The sequence below is a fragment of the Octopus bimaculoides genome, chromosome 5, assembly GCF_046866305.1.
Source record: "Octopus bimaculoides isolate indiv1 chromosome 5, ASM4686630v1, whole genome shotgun sequence".
In the NCBI taxonomy this organism is placed as follows: Eukaryota; Metazoa; Mollusca; class Cephalopoda; order Octopoda; family Octopodidae; genus Octopus; species Octopus bimaculoides.
In genome coordinates this window covers 55,904,412-55,931,911 of record NC_142932.1, presented here as the reverse complement: position 1 = coordinate 55,931,911, position 27,500 = coordinate 55,904,412, and the positions used below count along the sequence as shown (strand labels likewise).

The following is a 27,500-nucleotide window of genomic DNA, read 5'->3' as shown; positions in this document are numbered from 1 at the left end:
GTAATTAGGAAAGGCTGTGTGATTGAAGTCCTGATTTTAATTATTCCCAATTAAAAGATAAATGGATTTGATATCTTATACACTAGATTGGAATTAAATTTCATGGAAATAGGATTGAAATGTAGAGCTGAAGTTTTATGGAATATCTGATTAAATTGCACGTTTCTTGATCTTTCTCTTAATTATTTTTTTTTTTTTTTTATAATATATCTGTATTGTTATTGCTGTGTAGCTCAACATCAACTGAGATTGATTTGAATTGTCTCGTGGATAGTTGGCAGAATAACATGGTGCAATCCACAGATCAATAACTTTAGATATCCTATGTATCTGGTTGGTTGAGGGCCATACTGTAGATTCAAGTGTATCGGGCAATGAGATCAAATCCAAGTCGCAAAACAAAAGTCTTAATCACACAACCTTGCCTTCATCCATTCAGGCATTTTGGGGCTGGAATTGATGGGTGGGGTGGGGGGTGGGGGGGGGCTGGAATAAATTGAAGAAATCAGCTATTTTTTAGAGGCTGCTTTTAAACAAACATCTGATGTGAAATGACTATGAGTGCATGGCACTGAAGTATTGTACGCTGACAGTGGACAGTAATCATGGATGTGGAAATTCCAACAAAACCATGGGAAGATGTGTACAATTACATCCCATGCTCTACATAGGACCTTGTAAAATAGATGACACAGAATGGAGCAAATGTAGCTATGTACTGTCACAGTATGCTCATCCATTCCATACCAACATGAGATAGACTAATCATTAGATGATGGTAATAATGTTAATAATAAATGCCCTGATGCAGTACCAGACAGTGGCTCACATGGCTTCTGATCTTAACCGATTGGAAGTGTTATCATGTACATTGTTTTATAGTATAAAAGACAGGCTACAGCTAATATTCTGCTCAATAATGCCCTGATGCAGTAGCAGGCAGTGGCTTTCATGGCTTCTCATCTTAACTGTACATTGTTTTGTCTTGGTATGAAAGATGGGTACAGCAAATATTCTACTCAGTACCACAGATTTGCTTGTCGGTTGTTTGACCTTAACCAGTTGAGCATGTCCCTTAGTGGATGATGATATACGCATCTCTGATAATGAGCAGAAGTAGCTGAGAGGAATTCTTTGGGGTTTGAATAATTCATCTTTGGAAATATGGGTGTTTTGTTCAACATCTTTAAAGAAACCTTATTCCAGGGACCTTTCGAGCAGTATGGGCTACTCAACTCAAAAAAATTCTAACTAGGCCCCCACCTGCAAGGTCATACACTGTTTATATTGATATAAGATCACCATGTTGCACACATATGGTTGTGATGCATGTGCCTTGTGTACCCTTATCAGATAGGTAGTTATGATGGGTATATTGGGCTTTGTATGTTTGTACCCCAGTGTCACTTTGATGGCCTGCACTGCTCTCTCACTCAATAATTATGGTAATGGTTTCAAATTTTGGCACAAGGTCAGCAAGTTTGAGAGGAAAGTCAGTTACATCAATCTCTCCCTATTCAGCTGGTACTTATTTTTTGACTCCAAAAGGATGAAAGGCAAAGTCAACCTTGGCAGAATTTGAACTCAGAACTAAGTATTTTACCCGGCCTACTAACAGTTCTGCCAGCTTGCCATCTTAATAATAATGATGATAATAATAATTATTATTATTATTATTATTATCAGACAGGTAGTCATGATGGGTATATTGGGCTTCGTATATTTTACCCCAGTGTCACTTTGATGGCATGCACTGCTCTCTCAATAATAATAATAATAATGGGGATGGAGGTGAGAAGGAAGGGGCTGTTGATATTGTTAATCATATTGATTAACAATGATAATGGTCTTTTTCTATTTCTATATCAACCAAGGGAACTTGGTTACAGTTTATAAAATCTCAAATCTACTTTTGACTTATCTGTTTATTTGCATTTCATTTTTGACAGGTAATAAGAAATTGTCCTCTAACCGACACCACCACCATCACCACCACCACCACCATCAGACCGGACACCAACAGCCAAATCCCGAGCAGGAACCCCTCTTAGCACAGGAATTATCAGCTCCACCACCTGGTGTAGAAACTGATGTATCTCGGTATACCCCAACTCACAATCCATATTCAACAGGTGGTGAGTCATATTATTTGTAATATCTACAGCACTGAATGTTTTTAAATATCATTTTTGTCTTTGCTTAGTGCCAATAAACAATGTCTACTGTGTTAAAAATAAAAAGTACATTTATATGGAAATCCTGAGAGGGCAGTATGTAGCTGTTAGCCTCAAATCAGCCATGAATCAACTACAGCCATAGCTTAGAGGTTGTCAACCAATCAACTAGATGCAATCCACAGATCCCATTACACCAGATATGCCATTTCACTGTTTGTCCTCAGGTAGCAACTGTTGTTTCCTATTTGCTTATCTTTGGAAAGTATGTAAAATGGCTAATATTTCCTTCAAACTTTGCTTTTGTTATGATATTTATTCAAACCCAAAAGAAACCCTCTCAACACGTGGCTATGGTGCTCCCCCATTACTCCTGCTCATCATCAGAGATGCACATATTGTTAGCCATTGAGGGATATATTCAAGTGCTTAAGGTCAAGCAACTGACAAGCAAATCTGTGGTACTGAGCATGATATTTGCTATAACAATATTTCTGCTTCAGCAACTCAGTACTGAATCTGTCTGGAATGTAATGGAAAATAGGTCAGTTTTGAAACATTGATGTTCAGGTCAAAAAAGCAAAGTCTGAAAGGAATAGTGATCATTTCCTTTGATTTCTAGATTTAAGCAATTAGGAAATAACACTTACTGACCAAAGACAAAAAACTAGATAAATAAAAATTTTGTTACTCAGTATTGTCTGTCTAGATGAAGACCATACTTCATATTTTGTCATACAAAAGTTGTTATAGTTTAGTTCTAGGTTAGCTCTGATTGATTAGATCTATGACCAAAGGTATACCAACCATGACCATCTCGTTTTTCCTATTCTTTTATACAATGAGCCCTGCATCACATTACCCAATGTGTTCATTCTATATTTTTTTTTTAAAGCTGGTTAAATGTGATTTGCAGTTGATTTGACAGCAACTGTAACAGGTCAAGTGACCACATAGAACATTTTCTTCTCCATCCAGTCTTTTTCTGTCTGTTGTTGTTAGTCCCAGGTCATCTTTAATGAAGCAAATCTGTGACCAATGACTATTCTTGCCATCTTCAGGGCAAACCCTTTATTCTACTTTTTAGCTGTCTGTACTCATTTTTACTCACTCTTTGCTGACAGACCATCTCTAGTTTTCCTCAGATCCTACTGTTACTCAATCAACTATATCCTTCCCTACAAACTTGAGGCATTTTGTGCAAGTCAGAAATACTTGTTACCACAGTTTTGTCCTCTGAATAAGGGATCTTTGTTATTTACTTGTATCATATATTGTGACAATAGCATGCTTTCATTCCTCTCTCAGTATTTCTTCAATTTCATTATTTGGTAAAATATATTATTCTTCTTCTTGCTAATTAACCTTTAGCACACTGTAGGTGCATCATGTCACTATATGAGTTTTCTCCCCTGTAGTAACAGGCGGCGGCAAGGGAAACAATTCTAGAGAAAATGTAATGTGCTAAAGGTTAATTACAGAATGTGAAGAAGACATTGCAAATGAGATGTTAACCATTTCATCTGACCTAAAAAAGATGTAAATAATTTAATAACAATATCATTCATAAAATCAGGATCTCGAATTTTGAGAAAGAGAACAGTAGATTATATCAGCCCCAGTACTTTAATGACACTTTGTTTAACCCTTTGGAATTCACATAACTCTGTCAACTGTAATGCTTACTTATCCATATTGTTTCAAATTAATCATGCATTATCTCGAAGCTTCAAGATCTTGATGATGTGAATGTTTATATTTAGAATGACATTGCTGTGTACATAAAAGAGGCCATATCTGGCCAGTTTGAACATAAAACGGGTCAAATATATGGCCTGTTTAAATGCAAAAGGGTCAATAAACCCTATTACTTGGTACTTTATTATAACTCCACTGGGGTAAAAGGAAAAATTGACTTCAACAGGATTTGAACTCAAAATGTAGAAAGCCTAAGTAAATACCACAAAGCATTTTGTTTGATACTTTAATGATTCTGATGAACCACTGCTCTTAAATATATTAAAACAAAAATGTCAACTACTTATGGCTTCGTTCCATTTCCCTAAAACGAATGATTACTTATTTTATATCACTTTTTGCAAACAGTAATGTTGATTGTTGATTTCCAATGGCATGATCATTGCTTCACTACATTTACAATGTCAGGAGTGACAAGGACATGTTCAGGTAACCGAAATGGAACTGATATGACATATGAATCTTTGAAAAGATCCAGTTAATAGTTATTTTTTAATAACTGTATGTTGTTGTAAAGTATATACATTCATGCATGTGTGTCCATCATCATCATCATCATCGTTTAACGTCCTCCACCTTCCATGCTAGCATGGGTTGGACGATTTGACTGAGGACTGGTGAAACCGGATGGCAACACCAGGCTCCAATCTAATTTGGCAGAGTTTCTACAGCTGGATGCCCTTCCTAACGCCAACCACTCAGAGAGTGTAGTGGGTGCTTTTACGTGTCACCCGCACAAAAACGGCCACGCTATATATATATATATACACACAGACATATATATATAATTCATATATAAATATATATATATATATATATATATATATATATATATATATATATATACATATATATAAGCCCGGTTTCACCCAGTCAGTTTGGATGATGTGGCTGTAAAACCTGCTCTGTGTAAGCATTCGACTTGTTTGGGTACGATTACATTAAAAATCAATTTTAGAATGACTTTTTCCTGTCAAAACGCTAAAAATAACTGACCAACAAAAAAAAAACCAACCAAGATTCAACCAAATCACAAAATAAATCCAAATACTATGCGAACAAAGGTGAACCATCCCACGTGCAAAAGAGACCGATAGAACAAGTAATAGGCTTACATGAATAAGTCCTGGGGTTGATTTGCTTAACTAAAGGCGGTGCTCTAGCATGGCTGCAGTCAAATGACTGAAACAATTAAAAGAATATATATATATAATTTATATTGGTTGGTTGGCACTCCGTCGGTTATGACGATGAGGGTTCTAGTTGATCTAATCAACGGAACAGTCTGCTCGTGAAATTAATGTGCAAGTGGCTGAGCACTCCACAGACACGTGTACCCTTAACGTAGTTCTCGGGGAAATTCAGCGTGACAGAGTTTGACAAGGCTGGCCCTTTAAAATACAGGTACAACAGAAATAGGAAGAAAGAGTGAGAGAAAGTTGTGGTGAAAGAGTACAGCAGGATTCACCACCATCTCCTGCTAGAGCCTCATGGATCTTTAAGTGTTTTCACTCTGTAAACACTCACAATGCCCAGTCTGGGAATCGAAACCGCGATCCTCCAACCGCGAGTCCGCTGCCCTAACCACTGGGCCATTGCACCTCCACATAATTTATATATATATATATATATATATATATATATATATATATATATATATATATATATATATATATATATATGCATACATACATACATACATACATACATACATATATTACAAACACTCGCCAATACTTACACGCACCCAAACATACATTCTTATGCATGTATATATATATATATATATATATATATTTATATATATAATTTATATATATATATATATATGTATATATAATTTATATACATATGATTTATGTGTATATATATATATATATATCATCATCATCATTTAACAGCCTTTTCCCAAGCTGGCATGGATTTCATGCTTCGACAGGAACTCATAAGACCCATCCATCTGTCCATCCTCTTTACTCATTCTTCTTTGGGTCATTGGGGTTGAGTTTTCAGGCACTTTCTGATAGGACCATATAGATGTAGTCCTATCAGAAAGCAGCCATCATTAGTCTTTCTATCTGAATTCTCAAGCATAAACAATGGAGACTGTGGATGTTATTCAACCATCTCGTTCTTTGTCTCTCTCTCTAGGTCTTCTGCCGATTGGCTCAGCTTGGAATATGTCTTGCAGTTCTTTCCTATGACATTCTAATCTATAGAGCACAGAAGTTATATGAGAGTTTCTCTTATGGTAACCACTACAGTATAGTTTGTTCTAACAGAGCATCCATGTTTAAGTGGAGATATATACTTTATTAAAATAAACCAACTGGTTTTGCATTTTTTGTTGAACAATTTGTTTCACCTTCAACCTACTTGTAAGTATAGTTACAAAAATGTTGCCAAAAACAAGCAGAAAAAAGCCAGGGATAGCTACTGCATTAGACATTTTTTATTGTACATGACATAGAAATTAGTAATTGGACCCATAGATTCCTGTCAAAACAGCCCAACCCATACTAAAATGGAACAAAGGCATTAAATAATGATGATGATGCCATCATAGTAGTAGTAGTAGTATCAAGTAGTTTATTACTGGTCAAATGTTATCAGTTTTACACTGACTCTTGCACTTGGCAATATTGGTGATTCTTCATCCAGTAACATGTTATTGCTATAACCAGTAATATACTGCTCCACAGTATATAAAAATATGTCTGCTATATTTCTCATACAGAATGTGCTTATTTTCTGATTTACAGACAACTAGCTTATGTATAGACAGACAGACAGACAGACAGACAGACAGATGCATGCATGCATGGGTGAAGGCACATGGCTTAGTTGTTAGTGTTCAGCTCATAATCATGAGGTCTTGAGTTCCGATTCCAAGCAGTTTGTTGTGTCCTTGAGCAAGACACTTTATTTCACGTTGCTTCAGTCCATTCAGCTGGCAAAATTAAGTCACACTTGTATTTCAAAGGGTCAGTCTTTTCACATTATGTGTCATGCTGAATTACCCTACGAACTACAATAAGGATATGTGTGTCTATGGAACGCTCAGCCACTTGTGTATTAATTTCACAAGTGGGCTTTTCTGTTGATCAGATCAACTGGAACCCATATCATCATAACCAACAGAGTGCCAGTTGTAGGTAGGTAGATAGATAGATAGATAGATAGTGAGATAGATAGTGAGTGTATGAGTGGGAGAAAGAAAGAGTGTAACAACTGTGTACAGGACAAAAACAATTTAGCGTAGTAAGCAAACTATACATAGTATGCCAGTTGTATTTTTTCTGAATGAGTCCCACACATCTAATTAATGAAATTAGGATATTGTTTAACTAAAAGTAATATAAATACGGACAGCAATTTTAACAGATTTATTTGCAGTTGTAATTCTTTTTATTTCTGTTTTGGTTGTTTCTAAATTCATTACTTAAATTGAATAATTAAATATCAATTAGATAATATTATTTTATATGAACTTTCTATTAGTTTGCTGAGTTTTTAAAATTTTATTTTAATTAAAATAAATGTCATTAGTTAATAAAAAAAATTTTGAGAAATAATTTAATTGAAATATTTAAAGTTGGTTTATTTCTCCTTTACATCTGATGGAAAAGTTGTGGGGACCAGGGTTAGGATCTGTGTGGGTTCATGGAGAAAGGGGAAAGTGTGACAGTTAAAAATCTTGTGGAGCAGATTTCTTGTCATAAATACAATCACAAACTCCATAATTTTTCATGTCTGTATTTTCCATGACAGCAAGAGTTGCATTAGATTTCTTGCAGTAATATTCTAATATTCTATAACCAGATGCTCTTCCCGAAGCTGACTTTTACATTGTTTTTTTAAGTAAGGCAATATAATTCACTGGTCTTCACACATCAATCACCCAACCTGTAGGTCATGTTATTTATGTGAGGTACAAACAGACATCATTGCTGTGCGAACAGTATCAATACCAAGACACCTGGAAACACACACACAGACGCACTCTTTCTCTCTCTCTCTCTCTCTCTCTCTCTCTCTCTCTCTCTCTCTCTCTCTCTCTCTCTCTCTCTCACTCTCACACACACTTTCTCTTACTCTCACATACACACACACACACACACATACATACAGTGGCTTCTCTAGAATTTCAAGACTTGCAATTTCAATCACCTGAAATCATGTGATTGCTAAGCAAACTTTTTAATTACATAGTCATGCCCACTCCTGTGTCTATATATGTATGTATATATTGTCTCTACTCCCTACTCATGCACATTTGGCATTATCTAACCGTTTATATTTTGACACCACCTCCCCCGCCCCCCATACACTGAGGGTAAGCCCTGGCATTTCCCCAAAATCTATCATTCTCTTGCTCTCACTTTCTGTCGCTCATTTGCTCAACTCTTCCATCCCTTTTATATTCTGATTTTCCTTCCTTGTGAGTATGTCCTAGCACTTCGTCACCATCTCTCTCCTGTACTGTCTTGCACTTTCGTTCTCTTCTACTCTCTCTTTTTCTTGCTCTCTCTCCCTTTGACTGGGTAACCATGTATCTCTTCTACAGGAACATACCTGTTCTTCGTTCTCTCTCTCTCTCTCTCTCTCTCTCATCAGATAACCATGTATCTCCTCTACAGCAACACACCTGTTTCTATGTCTCTCTCTGTCACACCCTAATCTTTCATCATCTAACATAAGATCCCTTCTTATAATTCCCTCTATCCTCTCAAAGGATCTTTGTCTTGCAAGTTACTTGGTGACCCCACCAGTGCTGGTGCCATGTAAAAAGCACTCAGTCCACTCTACAGGGTGGTTGGTATTAGGAAGGGTATCCAGCCATAAACAGACACTGAAGCCGTCTTCTACCTAGCCACCACCTGTCAAACCATCCAACCCATGCCAGCATGGAAAGCAGACATTATATGATGATGATGTGTATGTGTGTGTTTGTTTGTTTGTGTGTATGTATTTATGTATTTAATCGTTTTAAGGAAAGTATACACTCCACAGGTCAGGAAATCCATCTGCTGCCAACACTTGCTCCATCATAGTTTCAGAATGCCATTGTTTATGATGTGTAAGCAGATACCTGTAGAAATTTCTGGCCCTCTGAAACAATGATGACAACAACAAAAACAAAAAGGGAACTTGTTTCAATGCTCTTCATGTGACATGTCTTTCTGACATCTCTGCAAGACTAGATTGAATAATCTTTTCTGAAGAACTTTCGAGTCAGTGACCATGGATCTAAAGATCCTCAGCATAACTGTTCAAAACAAGCTCTGTTAGCATGGAAGTACCAACAATTGAACTTATCCAAGATGCATGCAGGTCATCAAAACTGTCCTGTATGCTATTGTTTAGTGTCTATGCATTACCAATTTGTTGGTTTATATTAAACAGCTTCTGCTACACGTAGGATGAATCTAGTCGTCAAACAAGTCTCTAGTGAGAATTGACATACTAACCTTCATCTGGCAGGGGAGCTTGGTTCACCTTCCTCTCTTTAGTGGCTATGGCAAAAGAAGTGGTGTGGGGGACTTATCTGAATGGCATGAAGGACAGATATTTTCCTCTCGGCCCAAATTCTCATCAACTTCTTATCATATAAAGAGAGGGTTGGTAGAGACAGAGGTGCTGCCTTCTAGTGTCTTGAACAAAGTATGAGTGGTGAGATTGGCAAGGCTGACTGAGCCTACCTTGAGTATGCTTTTGTAAGTAGAAGATAGGAAATAGGGAGAAGGCACTTTTGATGCCTTATTTGTGATGAAGTAACCTGGGTTTTTCCATTTTAGAATTATCCAAGATGGTGTTTCCTTTTATTAATGAATTTTTCTTGTGATCCTTTATTGTTAAACTTTTTCTTGAAATATTTTCTTTCACACTATGTAAGCCCCATTTTTTTCGTGTATTTGATTTTTATTTTTGTCTTGTTCTCAATGTCTTGGGGCCTTGTGGCTAATAAAAGAAATTATTGGCAGAATCACTAGAGCATCAGACAAAATGCTTAGTAGCATTTCTTCCAACTCTTTACATTCTACTCTCAAATCCTTCCAAGATCAACTTTGCCTTTCATCCCTTAAGTAGATAAAATAAGTATTGGTTGAACACTGGGGTCAATATAATTATCTTGCCCCTTGCACTAAAATTGCCGTCTTACACCAAGATTTGAAACTGTTATCGTTATTAAGGTGACAAACTAGCAGGATCATTAGCACACCAGGTAAAATGCTTTACAGCATTTCATCCATTTTTACATTCTGAGTTCAAATTCTGCTGAAGTAAACTTCACCTTTCATCCTTTCAGGGTTGATAAAATGAGTACCAATCAAGTATTAGCTTGATGAAATCAACTGGCTCCCTTCTTGAAAATTTCAGGCCTTGTATTTATTGTAGAAAGAATTATTATTATTATTATCATTGCAAGTTGGCAGAATCATTAGCACACCAAGCAAAATGCTCGGTGGCATTTTGTTCTTCTTTATGTTCTGGGTTCAAATTCTGCCAAGGTTGGCTTTGACTTTCTTTTGGGGTCAATGAAATAATTACTGGTCAAGCACTGGGGTCAATGTAATTGATTTGCCCCCTCTCTTGAAATCACTGGCCTTGTGCCAAAATGTGAAACCGTTATTGTAATTGTTATATAAAAACAAAATCAAAAGAAAGAAGTATTATTATTGTTATTATTGTTGAGGGCAATGAATTGGAAGAATTGTTAAAGCTTCAGAAAAACTACTTTGCTGTATTTCTTCCAGCAGTTTATGTTGTGAGTTCAAATCCTACTGAGGTCAACTTTTCCTTTCATTCTTTCAGGATCAATAAAATAATTTACAATGGTATCAACTAATCCCCTTCTCTCAAATGTAGAGTGTCTTTATTCACATTATTTTCAATTAATTATGCATTATCTTGTAGCTTTGAGATTTTGATAATGTGATTGTTTACTTTTAGAATGACATTGTATGTTAGGTGGGACTTGCCGGATCTGGTCAGTTTGAACATAAAGCAGGTGGAATATTTGGGCCAAATATGACCAGTTTAAATTCTAAATTAGAAAGATGAGTATGAGTGGTGAGATTAGCAAGGCTGACTAGGCCTACCTTGAAAGAATACTTAGTAGTATTTATTTCAAATCTTAAACATTATGAGTTTAAATTCCACCAGAGTCAACGTTGTACTTTTTAGGGTTTGACAAAATAAAGCACTGGTCAAGTACTGGAATCAGTGGCATCAATTTAGCTCCTTCTCTAAAAAATTGGTGGCCTTGTACCCAAGTCAGAAGCCATAATTAATATTTTAGATGTTCCTAAGGTGGTAATCTGGCTGAATCATTAGTATACCAGACAAAATATTTAATGGTGTTTCATCCATCCTTATATTCTGAGTTGAAATTCCACTGAGGTCGATTTTGTCTGTCATCCTTTTGGGGTTGATAAAATAAATACCAGTTGAGTACTGGGGTTGATATAATCAACTTATTCCCTCCCACAAAAGTTGCTGGTCTTATGCCAAAATTTGAAACCAATACTTTTGATGTTTCTCTTGTTCTTGTTATTGTTTTTATAAAGGGCAGTGTAGGTTGGTGGATTGGCAGAACCATAGAGCACCAAAGACGATGCCTGGCACCAGTTGTTCTGGCTCTTTACATTCTGAGTTAAAATCATTTTTAAGATCATCTTTACCTTTCATCCTTTCGGGGTCAATAAAACAAAATATCAGTCACATACTGAGGTCAACATAATCAACTAACCCTTCCCATGCAAATTTCTGGCATTGTGTCAGTATTATAAAAAATTATTATTATGGATACTTTGTAGGGAGTAGACTGGCAGAATTGTTATGACATAAAAAAACATGTCTTGTGGTATTTTTCCAGCCCTTTCCATTCTGAGTATAAATCTTGTTAAGGCTATCTTTGCCTTTCATCTTTTCAGGGTCAATAAAATAAAGCATAAAGTATAGTCAATGTAATTGATTATAACAATCCCACCCAACCACCATATTTGGTACCTTATGCCCATGTAAGAAAGCCTTATTATTATTATTTCATATTAATGCAGAAGAGTGTCAGACATACATTATTTAGCTTTGGCTTTCTTGTCTAGGAATTTAATTCCTGCCAAGGTTAACTTTGATCCCCCCATCCCCTTCTCCCAACAGACTCCTATAAGGCACCAATAATGAACTGGAATTTATTTATTCAAGTAATTTATATCCATTTTCTATGCAAATTTCTGTCAATTTGAGGAAACATTAATTAATGAGATTTGTAAGAAATTAACATTTAATGCCTCATTATTTTACATGATCATCACATTCAGTTATTTCATTATGATTTCATTATTGATTTATTATTATTATTTCTATTATTATTATTTATAAACTTTATTATTGGTTTGTTTTTAAGATTTTATTCTTTTCAATTATTGTTACAGTTATTTTTATTATTTTCTTCTTTCTTTTTTTTTTCTATTCTCCCCTCCTCTTTCAGTTGCAGACCTCCCCGCTTGTAACAAACCTACCTACCCCACTCCTTCCAATCCAAACACCAACACTACCACCAACACCAGCCCCCACGGAAAAGGTCACTCTACAACTCCATCGTCCATCACTTCAGAGAAAGCTAAGACAACAGCTGCAACTGAAGCTGCAGATGTTGATGCTGCTGTAGTTGATTGTAGCGTATCATCAATGGGGTCAACCATACCCAATATTCGAGGTGGCAATGACAATGATGCTACTCAGACATCAGAGATAAACTGCTTCAATTCAAAGCACACTGTGAGTATATTGCCTCTTGAAAACTGAGCGGAAAGCCCCATTCATTCACTGGTCCATTCAACCTATCCCCTCTCGTATTCTGTATCTCACATCACTCTATCTTGCTTCATTCTTTGCACTCATGGCTGTGACTCTCTTGACACCATTGCCTTTTTGTGCGTTATTCTCACTCAAGCTATCTTTGTACACTTTACTTCTCTTGCACATGTCGCTAGCTACAAAAAACGCCTTTATACAGATTATTATTATTATTATTATTATTATTATTATTATTATTATTATTATTATTATCATCATTATTATTATTATTATTGTTACTACTACTGCCACTAATACTGATCCCAGAAGATTAAATGGCAAGCTCTATTGTAAGTAGGATTTAAGCTCAGAGCATATAGGGATATAACTTGGAAATTGTCTTGCAGTATTTAGTTGTGTTCCTATATTTTCTGAGATCAAACCTTGCTGAACTCAACTTTGCCAGTCAACCTTCTAGGTTCAATGAAATTAGTACCAATAATAGACTGATATTCAATAAATCAGCTATCCCATCTCACAAAATTTGTGGCATTATGCTTAATTTTTAAATCATTTTTTTTTATTATATGTCTGTATCTATTTGTATGTATGTGTATGCAAGTATGTATTTATTAAATGCAAGTAAAACGCCAGAAAAGTTATTGCTTACTCTGTGTATAGATGCTGCTTCTTTTTTATAAATGAGAGAACTTTGTTGAGTACCAGACACCTGTATCCTTGTTAGTAATTCTTTCAAATATAATGAACACTTCCGTAAACACAAATTGACCTAAGGTTAACCAATAGCATGGACAATATAACCAAACAGAGAACTGAATTTTATTTCAAAGGTTTACTAAAATAAATAAGTCGATGAAGCGTTACACACATCCATTTTCAAAAAGAACAAACTGAGCTTCTACAGATATGTTTAGTTTAAACTGAGAATAGTTTAATCTATTCTTCGTTTAAATTTTCTTCCATAGCCCTCTGCATACCACTTTAAAATAGCGCCCATGTGAATCAGAAACGCTAATTCTTTAGACAGTATGCTTACATCAGGAATGAGCTGTCTTTGACCTGCTCGATTCTTGGTCTGATGTGTTACTAGAGGTCTATCGGCAAAAGCAAAACGGACGTTAGCTATGCTTTCAATTATAGCTTAAAAGTAATTATTTTCTGAGATTTAAAAAAATTAAAGGGTCATTATAATTACTGATTCCGCCGAAGTTGGTATTGACATATGAAGAGTGAGCTTAGAACATGCAGACACCAAACAAAAAACATAACCTCCTTCCTTGGCGGAGGTAATGAAAATAAATTCTAAGAAAAAAAAAAAAATTATGTATTCAAGGGAAATAACTCATAATCGAAGTTTTTATTGAGTTATTTCCCTTCATTTTCCGCTTTGTTTTGATTTGGCAGCGCATATTTTTATTGCTGTGTATGAGGACATGTATTTAGACTAAATAAACAGAATTCATCGAGTAATTATCTGCTTTCAACTTGTCTTACATGTTCCCCATCAAGACACGATAGTTTATTATATAAATTTTTTTTCATCGTCATAAAGATTCCGATTTATACGGGAAAGCATACTTAATGTTGCCCACATTCACGCTTTCAACTTATATAGTAAAAATCAAGCGGCATTAGAATTTCCGATTCTTAATTTCTTTATTGTCCGTTTTCGTCAGAGTAGATCACAAGATAAAAAAAAATTCTTTTGGGTTAATTTAAATCTATTTTAAGCAGCAAGGTCGAAGGAGTAGATAAACATAGCGCTAGATTCATAATGTTAAGGGGATTATGGATAAATCTGTTTGTCTTGAAGTAATCTGTAACATTTTGCTTATTTATAAGTAATACTCCACGTAGCATCTTGGACCATTGAAAACATCATAACACTAGACAATTTGAATGTAGCTCTACCAATCTAGCTAAACGCTCTTCAATTATAAAATGAAATATCACTAATAATTAGCCCCTTCGTGACCCTGGTTCTAACAAGAATACATTGTCCGTTGTGTTTATTTTTCCAGAAGAGAAATTGCCTAATTTAAGCACAGATTCAGTAATTCTGGGGGAATGAGATTAATAAAGTACATCAATGTCAACAATTGACAGGTACTTTATTTTATCAAGGATAAAAGGCAAAGTTGACCTCAGCCGAATTTGAGCTCAGAATGTAAAGAACTGAATCAAATACCTCACAGTATTTACTCGAAGCTCTAACAATTCTCCTTATTCAAAATAATAACCATAAAGGATTTAGTGAAATAGCACATGCTTTTTAATTGATGAATTAAGTTGGTGTTTTAAATGCATCTTACTACTTACCCATGTAGTATCTTATAGTGCAGTGGTTTTGAAACTGACAAATCTCCACTCAAAAACAATTAGTGAAATTTTTTCGTCCCCATTCCCTTATTCTTTATTAATAAGATGACAAGATAGTGTTTGCATCCAATATATTTCGTCTTTCTTTGCTAGTGTAGGGCAAATTTAAAATCAACCTAATTTTATTAAATATGTTAATCTGTCTTCTTTTCAATGTGAGAAACACTACTTTAGTATCATGCAAAGATCTGAGGTTTGCTGCTCATGCAAATGAAACACCCATGAGTCTTATGTATAAAGACACATACACCACCACCACCACCACCACTTAAATCCACTTTTCTATGCTTGCATGGATCAGATGGAATTTGTTGAAGCAGATTTTCAGCAACCAGATGCAACCAACCCTCACCTATTTCCAGGTGAAATAATAGTTTCCCATGGAAGACTCAAAATGAACAACATTGCTTGTGTAACATTTACAATCATTACATGATGTCAAACTAAGGGTACACATATACAAGCATACAATCAATCATATCCAATCACAAGGCTTTTGGTCAACCAGGAGTTTTTGTAGAAAATGCTTGTCCAAGATGTTGCACAGTGGGACTGAACATAAAACTATATGGTTAGAAAGCAAGTTTCTTAATCACACAGTTATATCTGCACCAATTGTCATGCTTCACTGCTATATTTGTGACCATATTTCTAACATGAATACACTACTCTCTATATTTTTATTTTCAAAATAGCTAATAATAATAAAATATCTAGGGAACTTACAAACTGTGGTGTACAAACTCTCAATGCTTAAAATATTACAAGTTATAGCTTTGAAACAATGAATTAAAAATAGCTTCAATATTTGGAAATGCATGCCAAAACTATGTACTTAAGAATGCAGTACTGTAAGAAGAAAATTTTATGCTTGAATAAATGCTAATAAAGAATGAAGTTAATGAACGCAGTTGTGTCCATGATTCATAATACAATTTATTATTTTGCATAGAATCTACTTGAAAATTTTTCTATTGAATTGAAATTTGTTTCTGCTGCTAAAAATCTGTTTCTAAAAGACTGAAAAACCTTTCTATATTCTTTTGTAACCATATTTCTAATGAAATGTATTGTTAGTAAATTTTGAAAATAATTAAAATTTGGTTGAATTTAGAAAAATAACAAAATCTTTATTAATTTGGTGTTTTGAGCTTAACTTAAAATGTTATTACATAAAATTATATTTGACATTTTTTTAATTTAAAGAATTTTAAAACCGGATGCTTTGTATAGTTTATGTCTTCTTCTCTTCATAATCCAGTTTAATGTGACGAGTAATTTTAATCTTTATATAATGACATGTCATTAAGGTATAAGCTTGTAGTTACATCTCAGATGGAAGTATGTAGTTACTTTGGTCATGGTTACCTGTAGTCCCCACTTAGAACACATTACATGGGTACATCTTCTGCCTTCACACATGGGCATAGTTTATGAAAGTAAATTGTCATGTTGTTGAAACTAATACAGAGTAGTCAGTTGTGTTGGCCGTTTAATTGTTTATGATATCCATTTCATTTTGGGTTAGGGAAGATCGTTAAATAAGGGAAGGTAAGAAGGGAATGAGCTGTAGAAGGGTGAATATGATCAAGTAGTTCAGCATTGAAGATCTACTTATATGCCATATTTACCAGCATTTAAGATGCACTCTCACATAACACACATCCCTGCTTTACAAAAATATTTTGTAAAAAAAAAAAGAAAACAAATTAAATGTTTCATCATACACTCATACACTCTGTATAGGATCCATAATAGTTGCATTTGACACATTGTGTTTTTTTGTTGCATAAGAATAAAAAAAAAGCATATCTTATATGGTATATGCATGTGTGTGTATGTGGATGTGTGATGGATTCTTCAGCCAATTCAAATGTTCAATCAGTTGAACAACATACTCATTGAATTAACATGCAAAGTGACAGAGTATTCTTTAGACATATGTATCCCTTAAGTACAATCAGTGTAGCATATTTTGACAAAGCTGGACATATGAATTACTAATACAGTCCATTCGACAGTCTTTTTACTCAATATCGCTCTCAAGCCTTGGGTCAAATTGAGGCTATAGTAAAGACATTTGCAGAGCATTCTTTAGTGTTGGAATCAAAGTTTGTGACTTCAAGGTTGTGAACTCTTCAAACATTCAGCTATGCCTGTAGTGCATGTACACGTGTGTGTGTGTGTGTGTGTGTGTGTGTGTGCATATGTGTGTACACCAGGCATGGCTGAATATACACACATACATGCATGTGTGTGTGAATATTGAAATTTTTGCATCTTCACATAAGACTATCTAAGCAAAAGAGTAATGACATTGTGTTTACATTTCCTGTGAAGAACACATCCTGTAGTTCTGTGTTTTCAAAGTCTTGTAGAGCAAGTAATCTCTTACATGAAAAACATGGTGATAGAAAAAATACCCAGCTGTTAAATACTGCCTTAAATTATTATCCATTAAACCCATGCCAGCATGGAAAGTGGATGTAAAAGAGACAAATGATGTCTTTGTATGTATATGTACATATGTGTTTGTGTGTGCGTATGTATTTACATGTATATGTATACATGCATATGCCTGCTTTCAAAATAAAGAAGAACACATTGGATAATATAGTCTTACATACAAAAACAGCAATATCATATAAGGATGGCTTTGATCAAGGCTGATCTGAGGCTAAAATAATAACCACAGCAACAGCCATTTTATCTCTTGTAAATCTAATAACCATTTGATAGAATATAAAACTGTTACCATATTTAGTTTATAATTTATTCAGCTTAACAATGATGAATACAGCTTTTGAATATTTTTTACTGATCTAAAAATGCTTAGCACAACTGATGAACATAAGCCGCACTGATTTACTATTACCAACTTTAACTATGAATGGATATCAAAGACACAATGACAAATGTCAATAGCTTCATTATCAAATATTTCTTTTCTTCAGATTATTCTGTCAAATGCAATGCTTATTTATTCACGATATCTTAAATTAATTCTCTATTACCTTGTGACTTTGAGATTTCAATGGCATGATTGTGTATGTTTAGAATTACATTGTGGGGTAGATGTGAAAGGCTGGATCTTGCCAGTTTGAATATAAAACCAGTAGAATATTTGGGCTTGATGTGACTGGTTAGATGCTAAAAGGTTAAATACTTCTATCTTTGAATACAGTTATTTTTTCTGTACAAACATTTATATTGACTGCAATGGGCATCTTTCAAACTTAGTAATGCACATTTTTTTCTGAATGAGGTTAGTTTTGACTTCCATTTGACATCAATTATTTAGTCAAACTGCTGGTAATACAGATAACAACATTTTAATCCATATTTCCTAATGTCCATCTCCATGACTTATTTAATGATAAGAACAAAAATTTATTTATTCTGGAAGTTGCTCTATCACAATATACAAAATAAAACTCTGAACTTTCACTCACATTTTTCCCATTTGCTATTCAGGGCAGTGCAATAAACCCCTCATCCTTCCATTCACTTTCTTTTTAATTGTCACTCATTCACTCTCTGTTTCTTGTTTTTCCAGTCCTCTCTTTCCACATTATTTATATCTTTAGCATTCGAAACACGCAAAAATACTAAGCTCATTTTCATATAAGAATAATTATAATTATTGCTATTCTGATCATTATTGTTAGTATTATTAGTATTGTTGTTAAGGCAGCAAGCTGGCAGAATCATTAGCAGGCCGGGCAAAATTCTTAGCAGTATTTCGTCTGCTGCAACATTCTGAGTTCAAATTCTGCCAAGGTTGACTTTGCATTTCATCCTTTTGGGGGTTGATAAATTAAGTACCAGTTGAGTACTGGGATCGATGTGATCGAATGTCCCCCTCCCACAAAATCCAGGCTTTATGCCTATAGTAGAAAGGATTATTTTATATTGTTATTATTATTATTATTATTAGTAGTAGTAGTAGTAGTAGTAGTAGTATAATTATTAGGGCAGTGAGCTAGCAGAATTGTTAGTACATCAGAAATCATGTTTTGCAGCACTTCTGGCTCTTTACATTCTGAGTTCAAATCCCACTGAGGTCAATTTTAACTTTTTCCCTTCTGAGGTTGATAAAATAAAGTACGAGTCAATGTAATCATCTTGCTCCCTCCCCTGAAAACTGCTGGCCTTGTGTCAAAATTTGAAAGAATATTTATTGAAATTGTTGTTATCATTATTGATAAATATGTGTAATAATAATTGTGCTCTCTAATCTCTATATTGTTTCATTATTGTAACTTTTACTTTTCTTTTGTTTTTCAGGAACCAGAAGTATAGTAAATGACCAAAATTAAATTCTTCTACTCCAGACCCTGAATAATTTATCATAGAATCATCATTTTTAGTGGCCAATTAAGAATTTCTATACATACATACATACATACATACATACATACATACAAACAAACAGATATATACTCACACACACATATGTATGTGAGTAAGTGTATGTGTATACATGTGTGTACATGTAAGCATACTTGCATATGCCCATACATACACATGTGCATAAATAAACATACACAACATATAAAACATACACAGACCTATTTTTGGTGATGAGCTTTATATTTTCTTTTGCTAAGGTGTAAAGACTGCAATTCCAGCAATTCTTACAAATTTCAAAACCTTCCCCACTTCTCAATGCTTTAATTTGTAGATTTAAACATTTCTTTCCTCTTTTCTTTCCTTTTTTCAAGACCTTTGGGCTAAATGTTCGGTGAGGTGAGGTGGGGTAGGACGTGTGGTTGTGGTGGGCTTGGGTTAATTAATTTCTGAATGCTGTTACCAAAAATGGTTTCTCTCATATGAATAATACATTTTTTTCCAAAAATTATCCTTTCTATTTCTTCTTGTTTTGTTTTTTTTTATTTTAATTTTTTTTTTTTTTTTTACTGTGCTCTCTTCTTTCTTTAAATTAGGTATTTCTCACACATCCCCCTCTACATCACTCCCTTGCCAACCCCTACTTCATTGTTTTGTTTTCATTTTCTTTTCAATATTCACTGCCTGCATCTGAATTTTGAAGATTTGTCTTCACTCTTGCCCCCTGTACCTGCCTATATACCCACCCCATCCCTCACCCAGTCCCTATTGTCATAGATACCATATTGTATTGGTATCAAACGTGCATGTGAAAAACAACAAACAATCCTTTAGATGTGCATGTATGTGTATAATGAGTGCAAGATAATGCTACACAAAGACAAACTACTACTGCTGCTGCTGCTGCTGCTGCTGAGCAGAAAAGAATCTCAAGATGGAGTTGCTCCCAAATTTTTTTTTTTTTTTTTTTTCTGGAACCCTTTCCTTAAAATTCCTTCCAAGAAACAATCTCTGAATGACAACTTTAGAGTGTCAAAGCAGGCCAACATTCAGTGTAACTTGAGCAAAATGATTTCATAACAACAACAATAATAATAATAATAATAATAATTATAATTATAATAATGATAATGATGATAATTATATCGATGATGATGGTGGTGATGATGATGATGATGATGGTGAGGATAATGTTGATGATGAGTATGATGATGATGATGATTCATTATTGATGACAAGCAAACGGGAAAATGAAATGAACCAGAAAAATTAAATAAGAATGACAAAAAAGGAAGAAACAAAAGAAAAAGAGATAAAAAGATTTTATAAATCTATTGTACTTTTCCTCCATGCTTCAGCTTTTTTAGCTGTAGATCCAACCAGTAAGATAGATATACTTAGTTTTTATTATATCTTGGTACGTAAATAGATAGGTAGATAGATAGATAGATAGATAGATAGATAGATAGATAGAGAGGGAAAGAGACACAAGTATACATATATATGGCTGTATATATATATGTGTGCATGTGAATATATATATGCATTTGTGTGTGTGTGTGTATATATATATATATATATACACACAAATGATGTGCAGCAAAAATCATCCTGCATTCACCATTCTTGAAACACGTTTCAATTACAAATGCATGGTGTGCACTAGTGCAAAGCATGATGGTAACTAAAAGAAAAAAATGAATAACAGTAAATCTTTACCTACATGAAAACACCATTAGCAACGGTTTAACTTCAATGGCACTACACCAAAGACTGTAAAATATAAGAAATTTTTGTTGAACCTCTGTGTGTGTGGGTGTGTGGTGTATGTGTAGAGGTAGGCATGTACACACACACACACACATATATATGCATATATATAAGCATATAATGTTTCAGGTAAGATCAAGTCACATTTGACTTTTGTAGAACATATACAGGGTTTGTAGAACATATACAGGGTTTTGTTGGTATTTGTACAATATTATTCTTGGTTTGGCTTTGGATTCCTCAGTTTATTCATTCCTACAGAAGCAATTAAATTTGATTCCTATCACGAACTTACAGTTTCCATCTACCAAATTCTACTCATTAGTCAAGCTGAGGTTATAGAAACGACAATTGCCCAAGGAACCCTGCAAATGGAAATGAACTTAGAACCACTGGGTAAAATTACCTTTTTAACTATAAGAACATGCCTGTACCTACATGATTTTATGTGTGTTTGTGTTTATAAGGGTTTGTATGTGTTTGCATATATCTATTTATAACAGACAAAAGAAATTCATTAATGACTTAGATTCATGGAAGTTTCTTTTTTCAATTTGCCAAAGATTACTTCAGTAACTTTCAGTTATCAATTTTTACATTTGTTATCAATTAATACAAACACACACACAAATAAATATATATATATTTACTCACGTAAGTATGTATTATATATGTATATGCATACACACACACACACATACACACACACACACACACACACACAGAGTCAACTATTATAAATGCTTTATGCTGAGATACATTATAAAATAGTATTCAGTGTTATCATCTGTGGTAATTTACTTTCTCAAATAAATATACTGATATTTATATGTGTGTGTGTGTGTGTTGGTTTGCATATAAACATGTGTGTATGTACATATACATATATGTATATATTTATATGTAAATGTGTGTATGTGTATATATATATATATATATATATATATATATATATATAAAATGTGTATGTATGTGTGTGGATATGTAACTCTGTGTGTGTGTATGACTGTGTTTTATCTAAACTAGATTTTTTCCTCATTCCTGAAGGCTTCATATAGTTGACATTAGTTAAGTGTGCCCATCAGTAAGTAGAAAGCTTGTTTATACATATAAAGTTGTTGAACACCTAGTTGGTTGTATTATTGGTGAAGTGGTGGTTCAAGTGATAGGTTAAGTGTTTGTTAGTATTGTCAATGATGCCTCTTCATATTGACTGATATTAGCAGATTGTCTTTAAAGCTAGTCATGTAGTTAGACATGTTGTCTATGATGGCTTCTCTTTTGGAAGGTATCAGTAGCATCAATAAGTGCTTCTGCCTTAGGGTTAATCACACGGTTGTTCATGTTGTGTGTTTTGATATGTGACTGGTTGAATGCTATTGACATGTTGTTGGCAAAGTAAACTCTTTACATCAGTTAAATGAATTTGAGTTTGCTTCTTAGTTAAGTAGCTGAAATTTTGGTATGTGCCAGCAAGTGGAGATGAGTTCAGATCTTTTGTGTATGATTGAGGTGGTTCTCTCTGATGCTGAGGTTGCAGATTTTGAGTCAGATTCTGTTTGCTGAATCTGATCAGATTCTGTATGCTGATGCTCTATTTATGATTGCCCAGATGATCTGTATTCTTATTCCTGCATTCTTTGCTTTCCAAATGTGTTTGGATAATGCTGGGAACATTTCCAGGTATGAAGGTAGAATGTCATGTATTGTTGGTGCTGGCAACTTTTGAATGTATTTTCAGTTAACCATATATAGCAAGTCAAAGTATTGTTAGAGATTACAGTGGCACATTACAATTTTACTTTTAGACGTTTGCTTTTCATGTGTCAGATCTCAATATTTTGCAGCACTTACATGTTTGATCTTCTCTTCATTAGTGTTGACATAGGATATCTGCAATGAGGCACACTATGATGCTAAGCATATTCCTCATACATCTAAAACTCACCTTTACACTACTCTTGTTGAACAGATGGTGGACTCTGCTTAGGAAGTGTTTACTGATAAGTAAGAAGTTTTCTGTAACATTGGTTTTACATTGTTGTCATATGATGGATATATAATGTACCTCTAGCTTGTGTGTTTGGGATAGCTGTTGTTTGTCTCCAGTGAGTGTTTAACTTTCTTTACTGACAGCTTTTCATCACTTCATTGCAGTTTCCGCAGCTTTGTTGAATGGAATTTTATTTGAGGATAAAGACCATATTTCTTTGCTGATGCTGTTAGATATTTGTCTGATGATGCTAAGGTAGTGGCTTTGATTTTGTATGGATGGATATATAGGGGTGGTGTTTGGTTTCTTTAACAGTTCATATAATATTGTAGCTAAATCAAATGTGACATCCAAGAAGTTTACTTTTGTCAGCTTTAGCTTTAGCTTGCCCCTACAGGCTGAATGCAATGAATGTCAGTATTATTCATTTTGGAAGTGAATCAGCTGTATGTCCACTTGTACCATTTGCAATGATGATTCTCTTGTCCCTGAATACACCTGCATTATTCCATTAAAGAATGTCTCTATGCTTTGGAGTAGGTACATAAAAACATGCATGTGTGTGTAAAAACCCATCACACACACTCATATCTATGTGTGTGTGTGTGTGTATATAGGTGGTAAATACACATGGGAGAAACAAGCTTAATTTATTCCAAACATAGTAAGTTTTTGTCAGCCACAAAATTTGAGTCACTTCAAAAATCCCATTAACATACTGTATGCAGGCCCCCATCTCTCTCTCTCTCTCTCTCTCTCTCTTTCTCTCTCTCTCTATGTGTACATACATACACACACACACACTCCCACATTTATACATACACATATGTACATTATATATCTGTGTATATATAAAGTGGTGTGTTTTTACGTTATAAATTGTCAGTGATATTACATATGGGGAAGAAAGATGCACATACAAAAAAATCTCATCTTTAGCCAGGTTATTTTCCTTTATTTCCTGCCATTCACTATCTGGGTTAGGAAATAGGGGTTTTAGTCAAGATGTATAGACAGATGAAGGGAGAGAAAGAAATCAGATAAGTAAGAGGAGAGAAGTTTTAAGGGAAATTTATGCTTTTGTGGAAAAGTACTTTTTTTTTATTAAGAACAAAAAAAAAGTCAAGAAATGTTCCCTCTGAGTAATTCTTGAGAATTTTATTTTTTGACATTGCTCTTCTGTTTTGTTTTTGTTGTTTTGTTGTTGTTGATTTTTTTTACATTTATCTACAAGAATCTTCCAGGATAAAAGTGAGAAAATAAAAACAAAAAATATTTTTAAAGAATTTCATAAACCTCCTGCCCCACTTCTATCTGATTTACCAATCTCTCCACCACCTCACCTTCCTTCGTATACAAAAAAAAAAATGAAAAACTGACTGAATACCGTCATTTTCCTGCTCTGTCATTTTTGTTTTTATTATTATTACCATTATTAAATATTTTTTTCCCTATCTAAAACTGAATTAGTTGAAATATTAAGATAAGGAAAGGATAACAAAATGTAAATTGAAATAAAGGAAAATATAACATAAAAAAATAACTTTGGAATAATACATAACCAAATATAAGATACAATAATGAAAAATTATATAAATATAAATAATATCTTGAGACAGGAAGCTGAATGAACCAATTCTATGGCTGACAATACACGTCAGATGTTATATCAATCAAAGTGTTTGTCAAAATACATATCTAGCAGAAATCTTTTTTTTTTTCCATTTCCATTGATTGTGGCGCTGGAGCAACAACAAATCCTTCTTCTCCCAAACCATCCCACCAACCCACAAACCCAAAAACAATACCAGTAAAAGCAACAACTATAAAACAATACTTACATGCTTCAGGTATGGATTTTTTTTTTTACAATTTTGGCATCTCTCCCATCCCCCACCCCCAACCATCCACTGATATATTTTAAACTTGAATCTTTAAAAAAAAATGAAGAAATATACAGAAGAAGTAAATAAGAAAAAAAAAAGAAAAATTGAAAAAAGTTACTTTTGTTTGTTTATTTGTTGTGTTTGCTTGCCTTTTTTCCATTTTTTTCTTATTTTCTAATGATTGTTTTATTTCTTAATTTATTGATTTCTTTGTAACTTAAGCAATAGGGAAATTTTAAAAAGGGCCATTTATATGCATTGGGGTTCAAACTGAAAGTGAATGACAGTTGTTTTAAGAAACTATTTCTAAAGATAGGGCCTCAACAAAATATTTGTTTATCCCTAATAATAATAATAATAATAATAATAATAATAAATTACTGAAAACATAAGGGCAGTAATAATTAAAACAATAATTATAAATATAATTATTTTATAGCAAAATAAAAAAAATTATATTTAAAAATAGATTTTTTAAAATTTTTAGAAAAGTAATGAAAAATAAAATATTGAAAGGAAACTCACACATGTGTAGAAAAATTCAACTCAAGGTTATTTTTATCAAGTGAATCAGTTATGGTGTAATGGTTTCTATACACGCAGAGTTACTAGAAAATTCTCTTCTGTTTTCACCGAAGTAACTATTTTATTGAAAAAAAAAATATCAAACATTAAGTAAAAAAAATCTGATAATTACCAACAAATGAAAATAAGAAGAAATCAAAATATATATGGATTTCCTATTGATTAACATCAATGGTGTTGATGATGGTGATCTATTTGAATAAAACTACAAGGTTAATTTTATAGAAACTACTATGATTGATTAAACCAAACTCTATATTGCCAGCAATAATTTAATCAGCTTTAGCTGTATCATCGAACACTGAACAGACCCAACTAGAATTAGCTCTGTTATCTATACCATCTGCCTCAAATCCAGTTCTAATTGTTAAAGGAACTCTTGATATCTTTATAACATGACAACTGGATTACTGAACTGTACAATATATTTAAAGCCATTCTATTTAATGCTTATATATATATATATATATATATATATATATATATATATATATATATATATAAAACAAATAATAAATGAGTATATGCATATATACGTACAGGTATGTGCATACCTACGTCTACCTGTATATATAGGTGCATATCTGGGTACAGGACATTGCAAACAAAACGTAGACAAGAAAATAATAATAACCAGAGTACAGAAAACACACAAGCCACATAGAGAACATTTTCCTTCATCAGCTACCCCCGTTTTAACACCGGCATTTCGTTTTTATGTGCATATATATTGTGTTTGTATGTATATATATGTGCACACTATTATATATATATATATATATATATATATATATATATATATATCTGTGTATGCATATATGTCTGTGCATATATATGTGTGTGTGTGTGTATGTATATATATATATATATATATATATATATATATATATATATATATATATATAATACAAAGAATATATATGCATGCATAGACACATATATGTATATACTTACATCTACATGTGTATATAGATGCATATCAGGGTACAGGACGTTAGAACAATGAACTACAGACAACGGAACGAACACATAGGAAAACAGAAAGCCACTTAGAATTATTCATCAGCTGCCTCTATTCTAACTAGACGTTTCGAAGATATATCTTCGAAACGTCTAGTTAGAATAGAGGTAGCTGATGAATAATTCCAACTGGCTTTCTGTTTTCCTATGTGTTCGTTCCGTTGTCTGTAGTTCATTGTTCTAACGTCCTGTACCCTGATATGCATCTATATACACATGTAGATGTAAGTATATACATATATGTGTCTATGCATGCATATATATTCTTTGTATTATTACATCATTGAACGCACACGTCCTTTTTGCAAGTAAGACTGTACTTTATATATATATATATATATATATATATATATATATATATATATATATATATATATATATATATATATATATATATATATACATACATATACACATATATATTGTGGTTGGTATTATAGATGTTTTACAATAATTCAGTTATTCAGATTTCAAATGCAAATTTCATGCCCAGTATTATACTTGATTAAAACAGCTGGCTGTTTGAAACACTATAAAGTTGAACAGAAATTTGTATGATATTCTTTCTCATTCCTTTATATTATTTACTTCAAACTCTCTCTCATAAGGCTTTGTCCTTCAAGCTGTTTAAATTTGACAGATAGACATAAGTCCCAGGTACTCCCTGATCTAGTTTCAAAAATGTTAGTCTTGTCTCAATGTGAGAAAAGATTATTATTATTATTATTAAGCCCAGGGTGGGGGTTGCACAGTTAGTAGAGA

At 33.5% G+C, this 27,500-nt stretch overlaps 1 protein-coding gene across 35 annotated transcripts in view; it reads left to right on the top strand.

Annotated features, from left to right (window-relative positions):
• LOC106876215 (roundabout homolog 2) overlaps positions 1 to 19,992 on the top strand; it is a 1,018,579-nt gene extending 998,587 nt beyond the window's left edge. For 29 of the 35 annotated variants that reach the window (XM_089352294.1, XM_089352292.1, XM_089352320.1 and 26 more), the window contains 3 exons: positions 1,950 to 2,135; positions 12,427 to 12,716; positions 19,422 to 19,992. In XM_089352294.1, coding sequence (XP_089208420.1) covers positions 1,950 to 2,135; positions 12,427 to 12,716; positions 19,422 to 19,436 — 491 coding nt within the window. In that variant the 3' untranslated portion in view covers positions 19,437 to 19,992. The remainder of the gene's footprint in view (positions 1 to 1,949; positions 2,136 to 12,426; positions 12,717 to 19,421) is intronic. The other 6 variants (XM_089352324.1, XM_089352322.1, XM_089352309.1 and 3 more) reach the window with 1 other exon arrangement.
• The last annotated feature ends 7,508 nt before the right edge of the window (positions 19,993 to 27,500 follow it).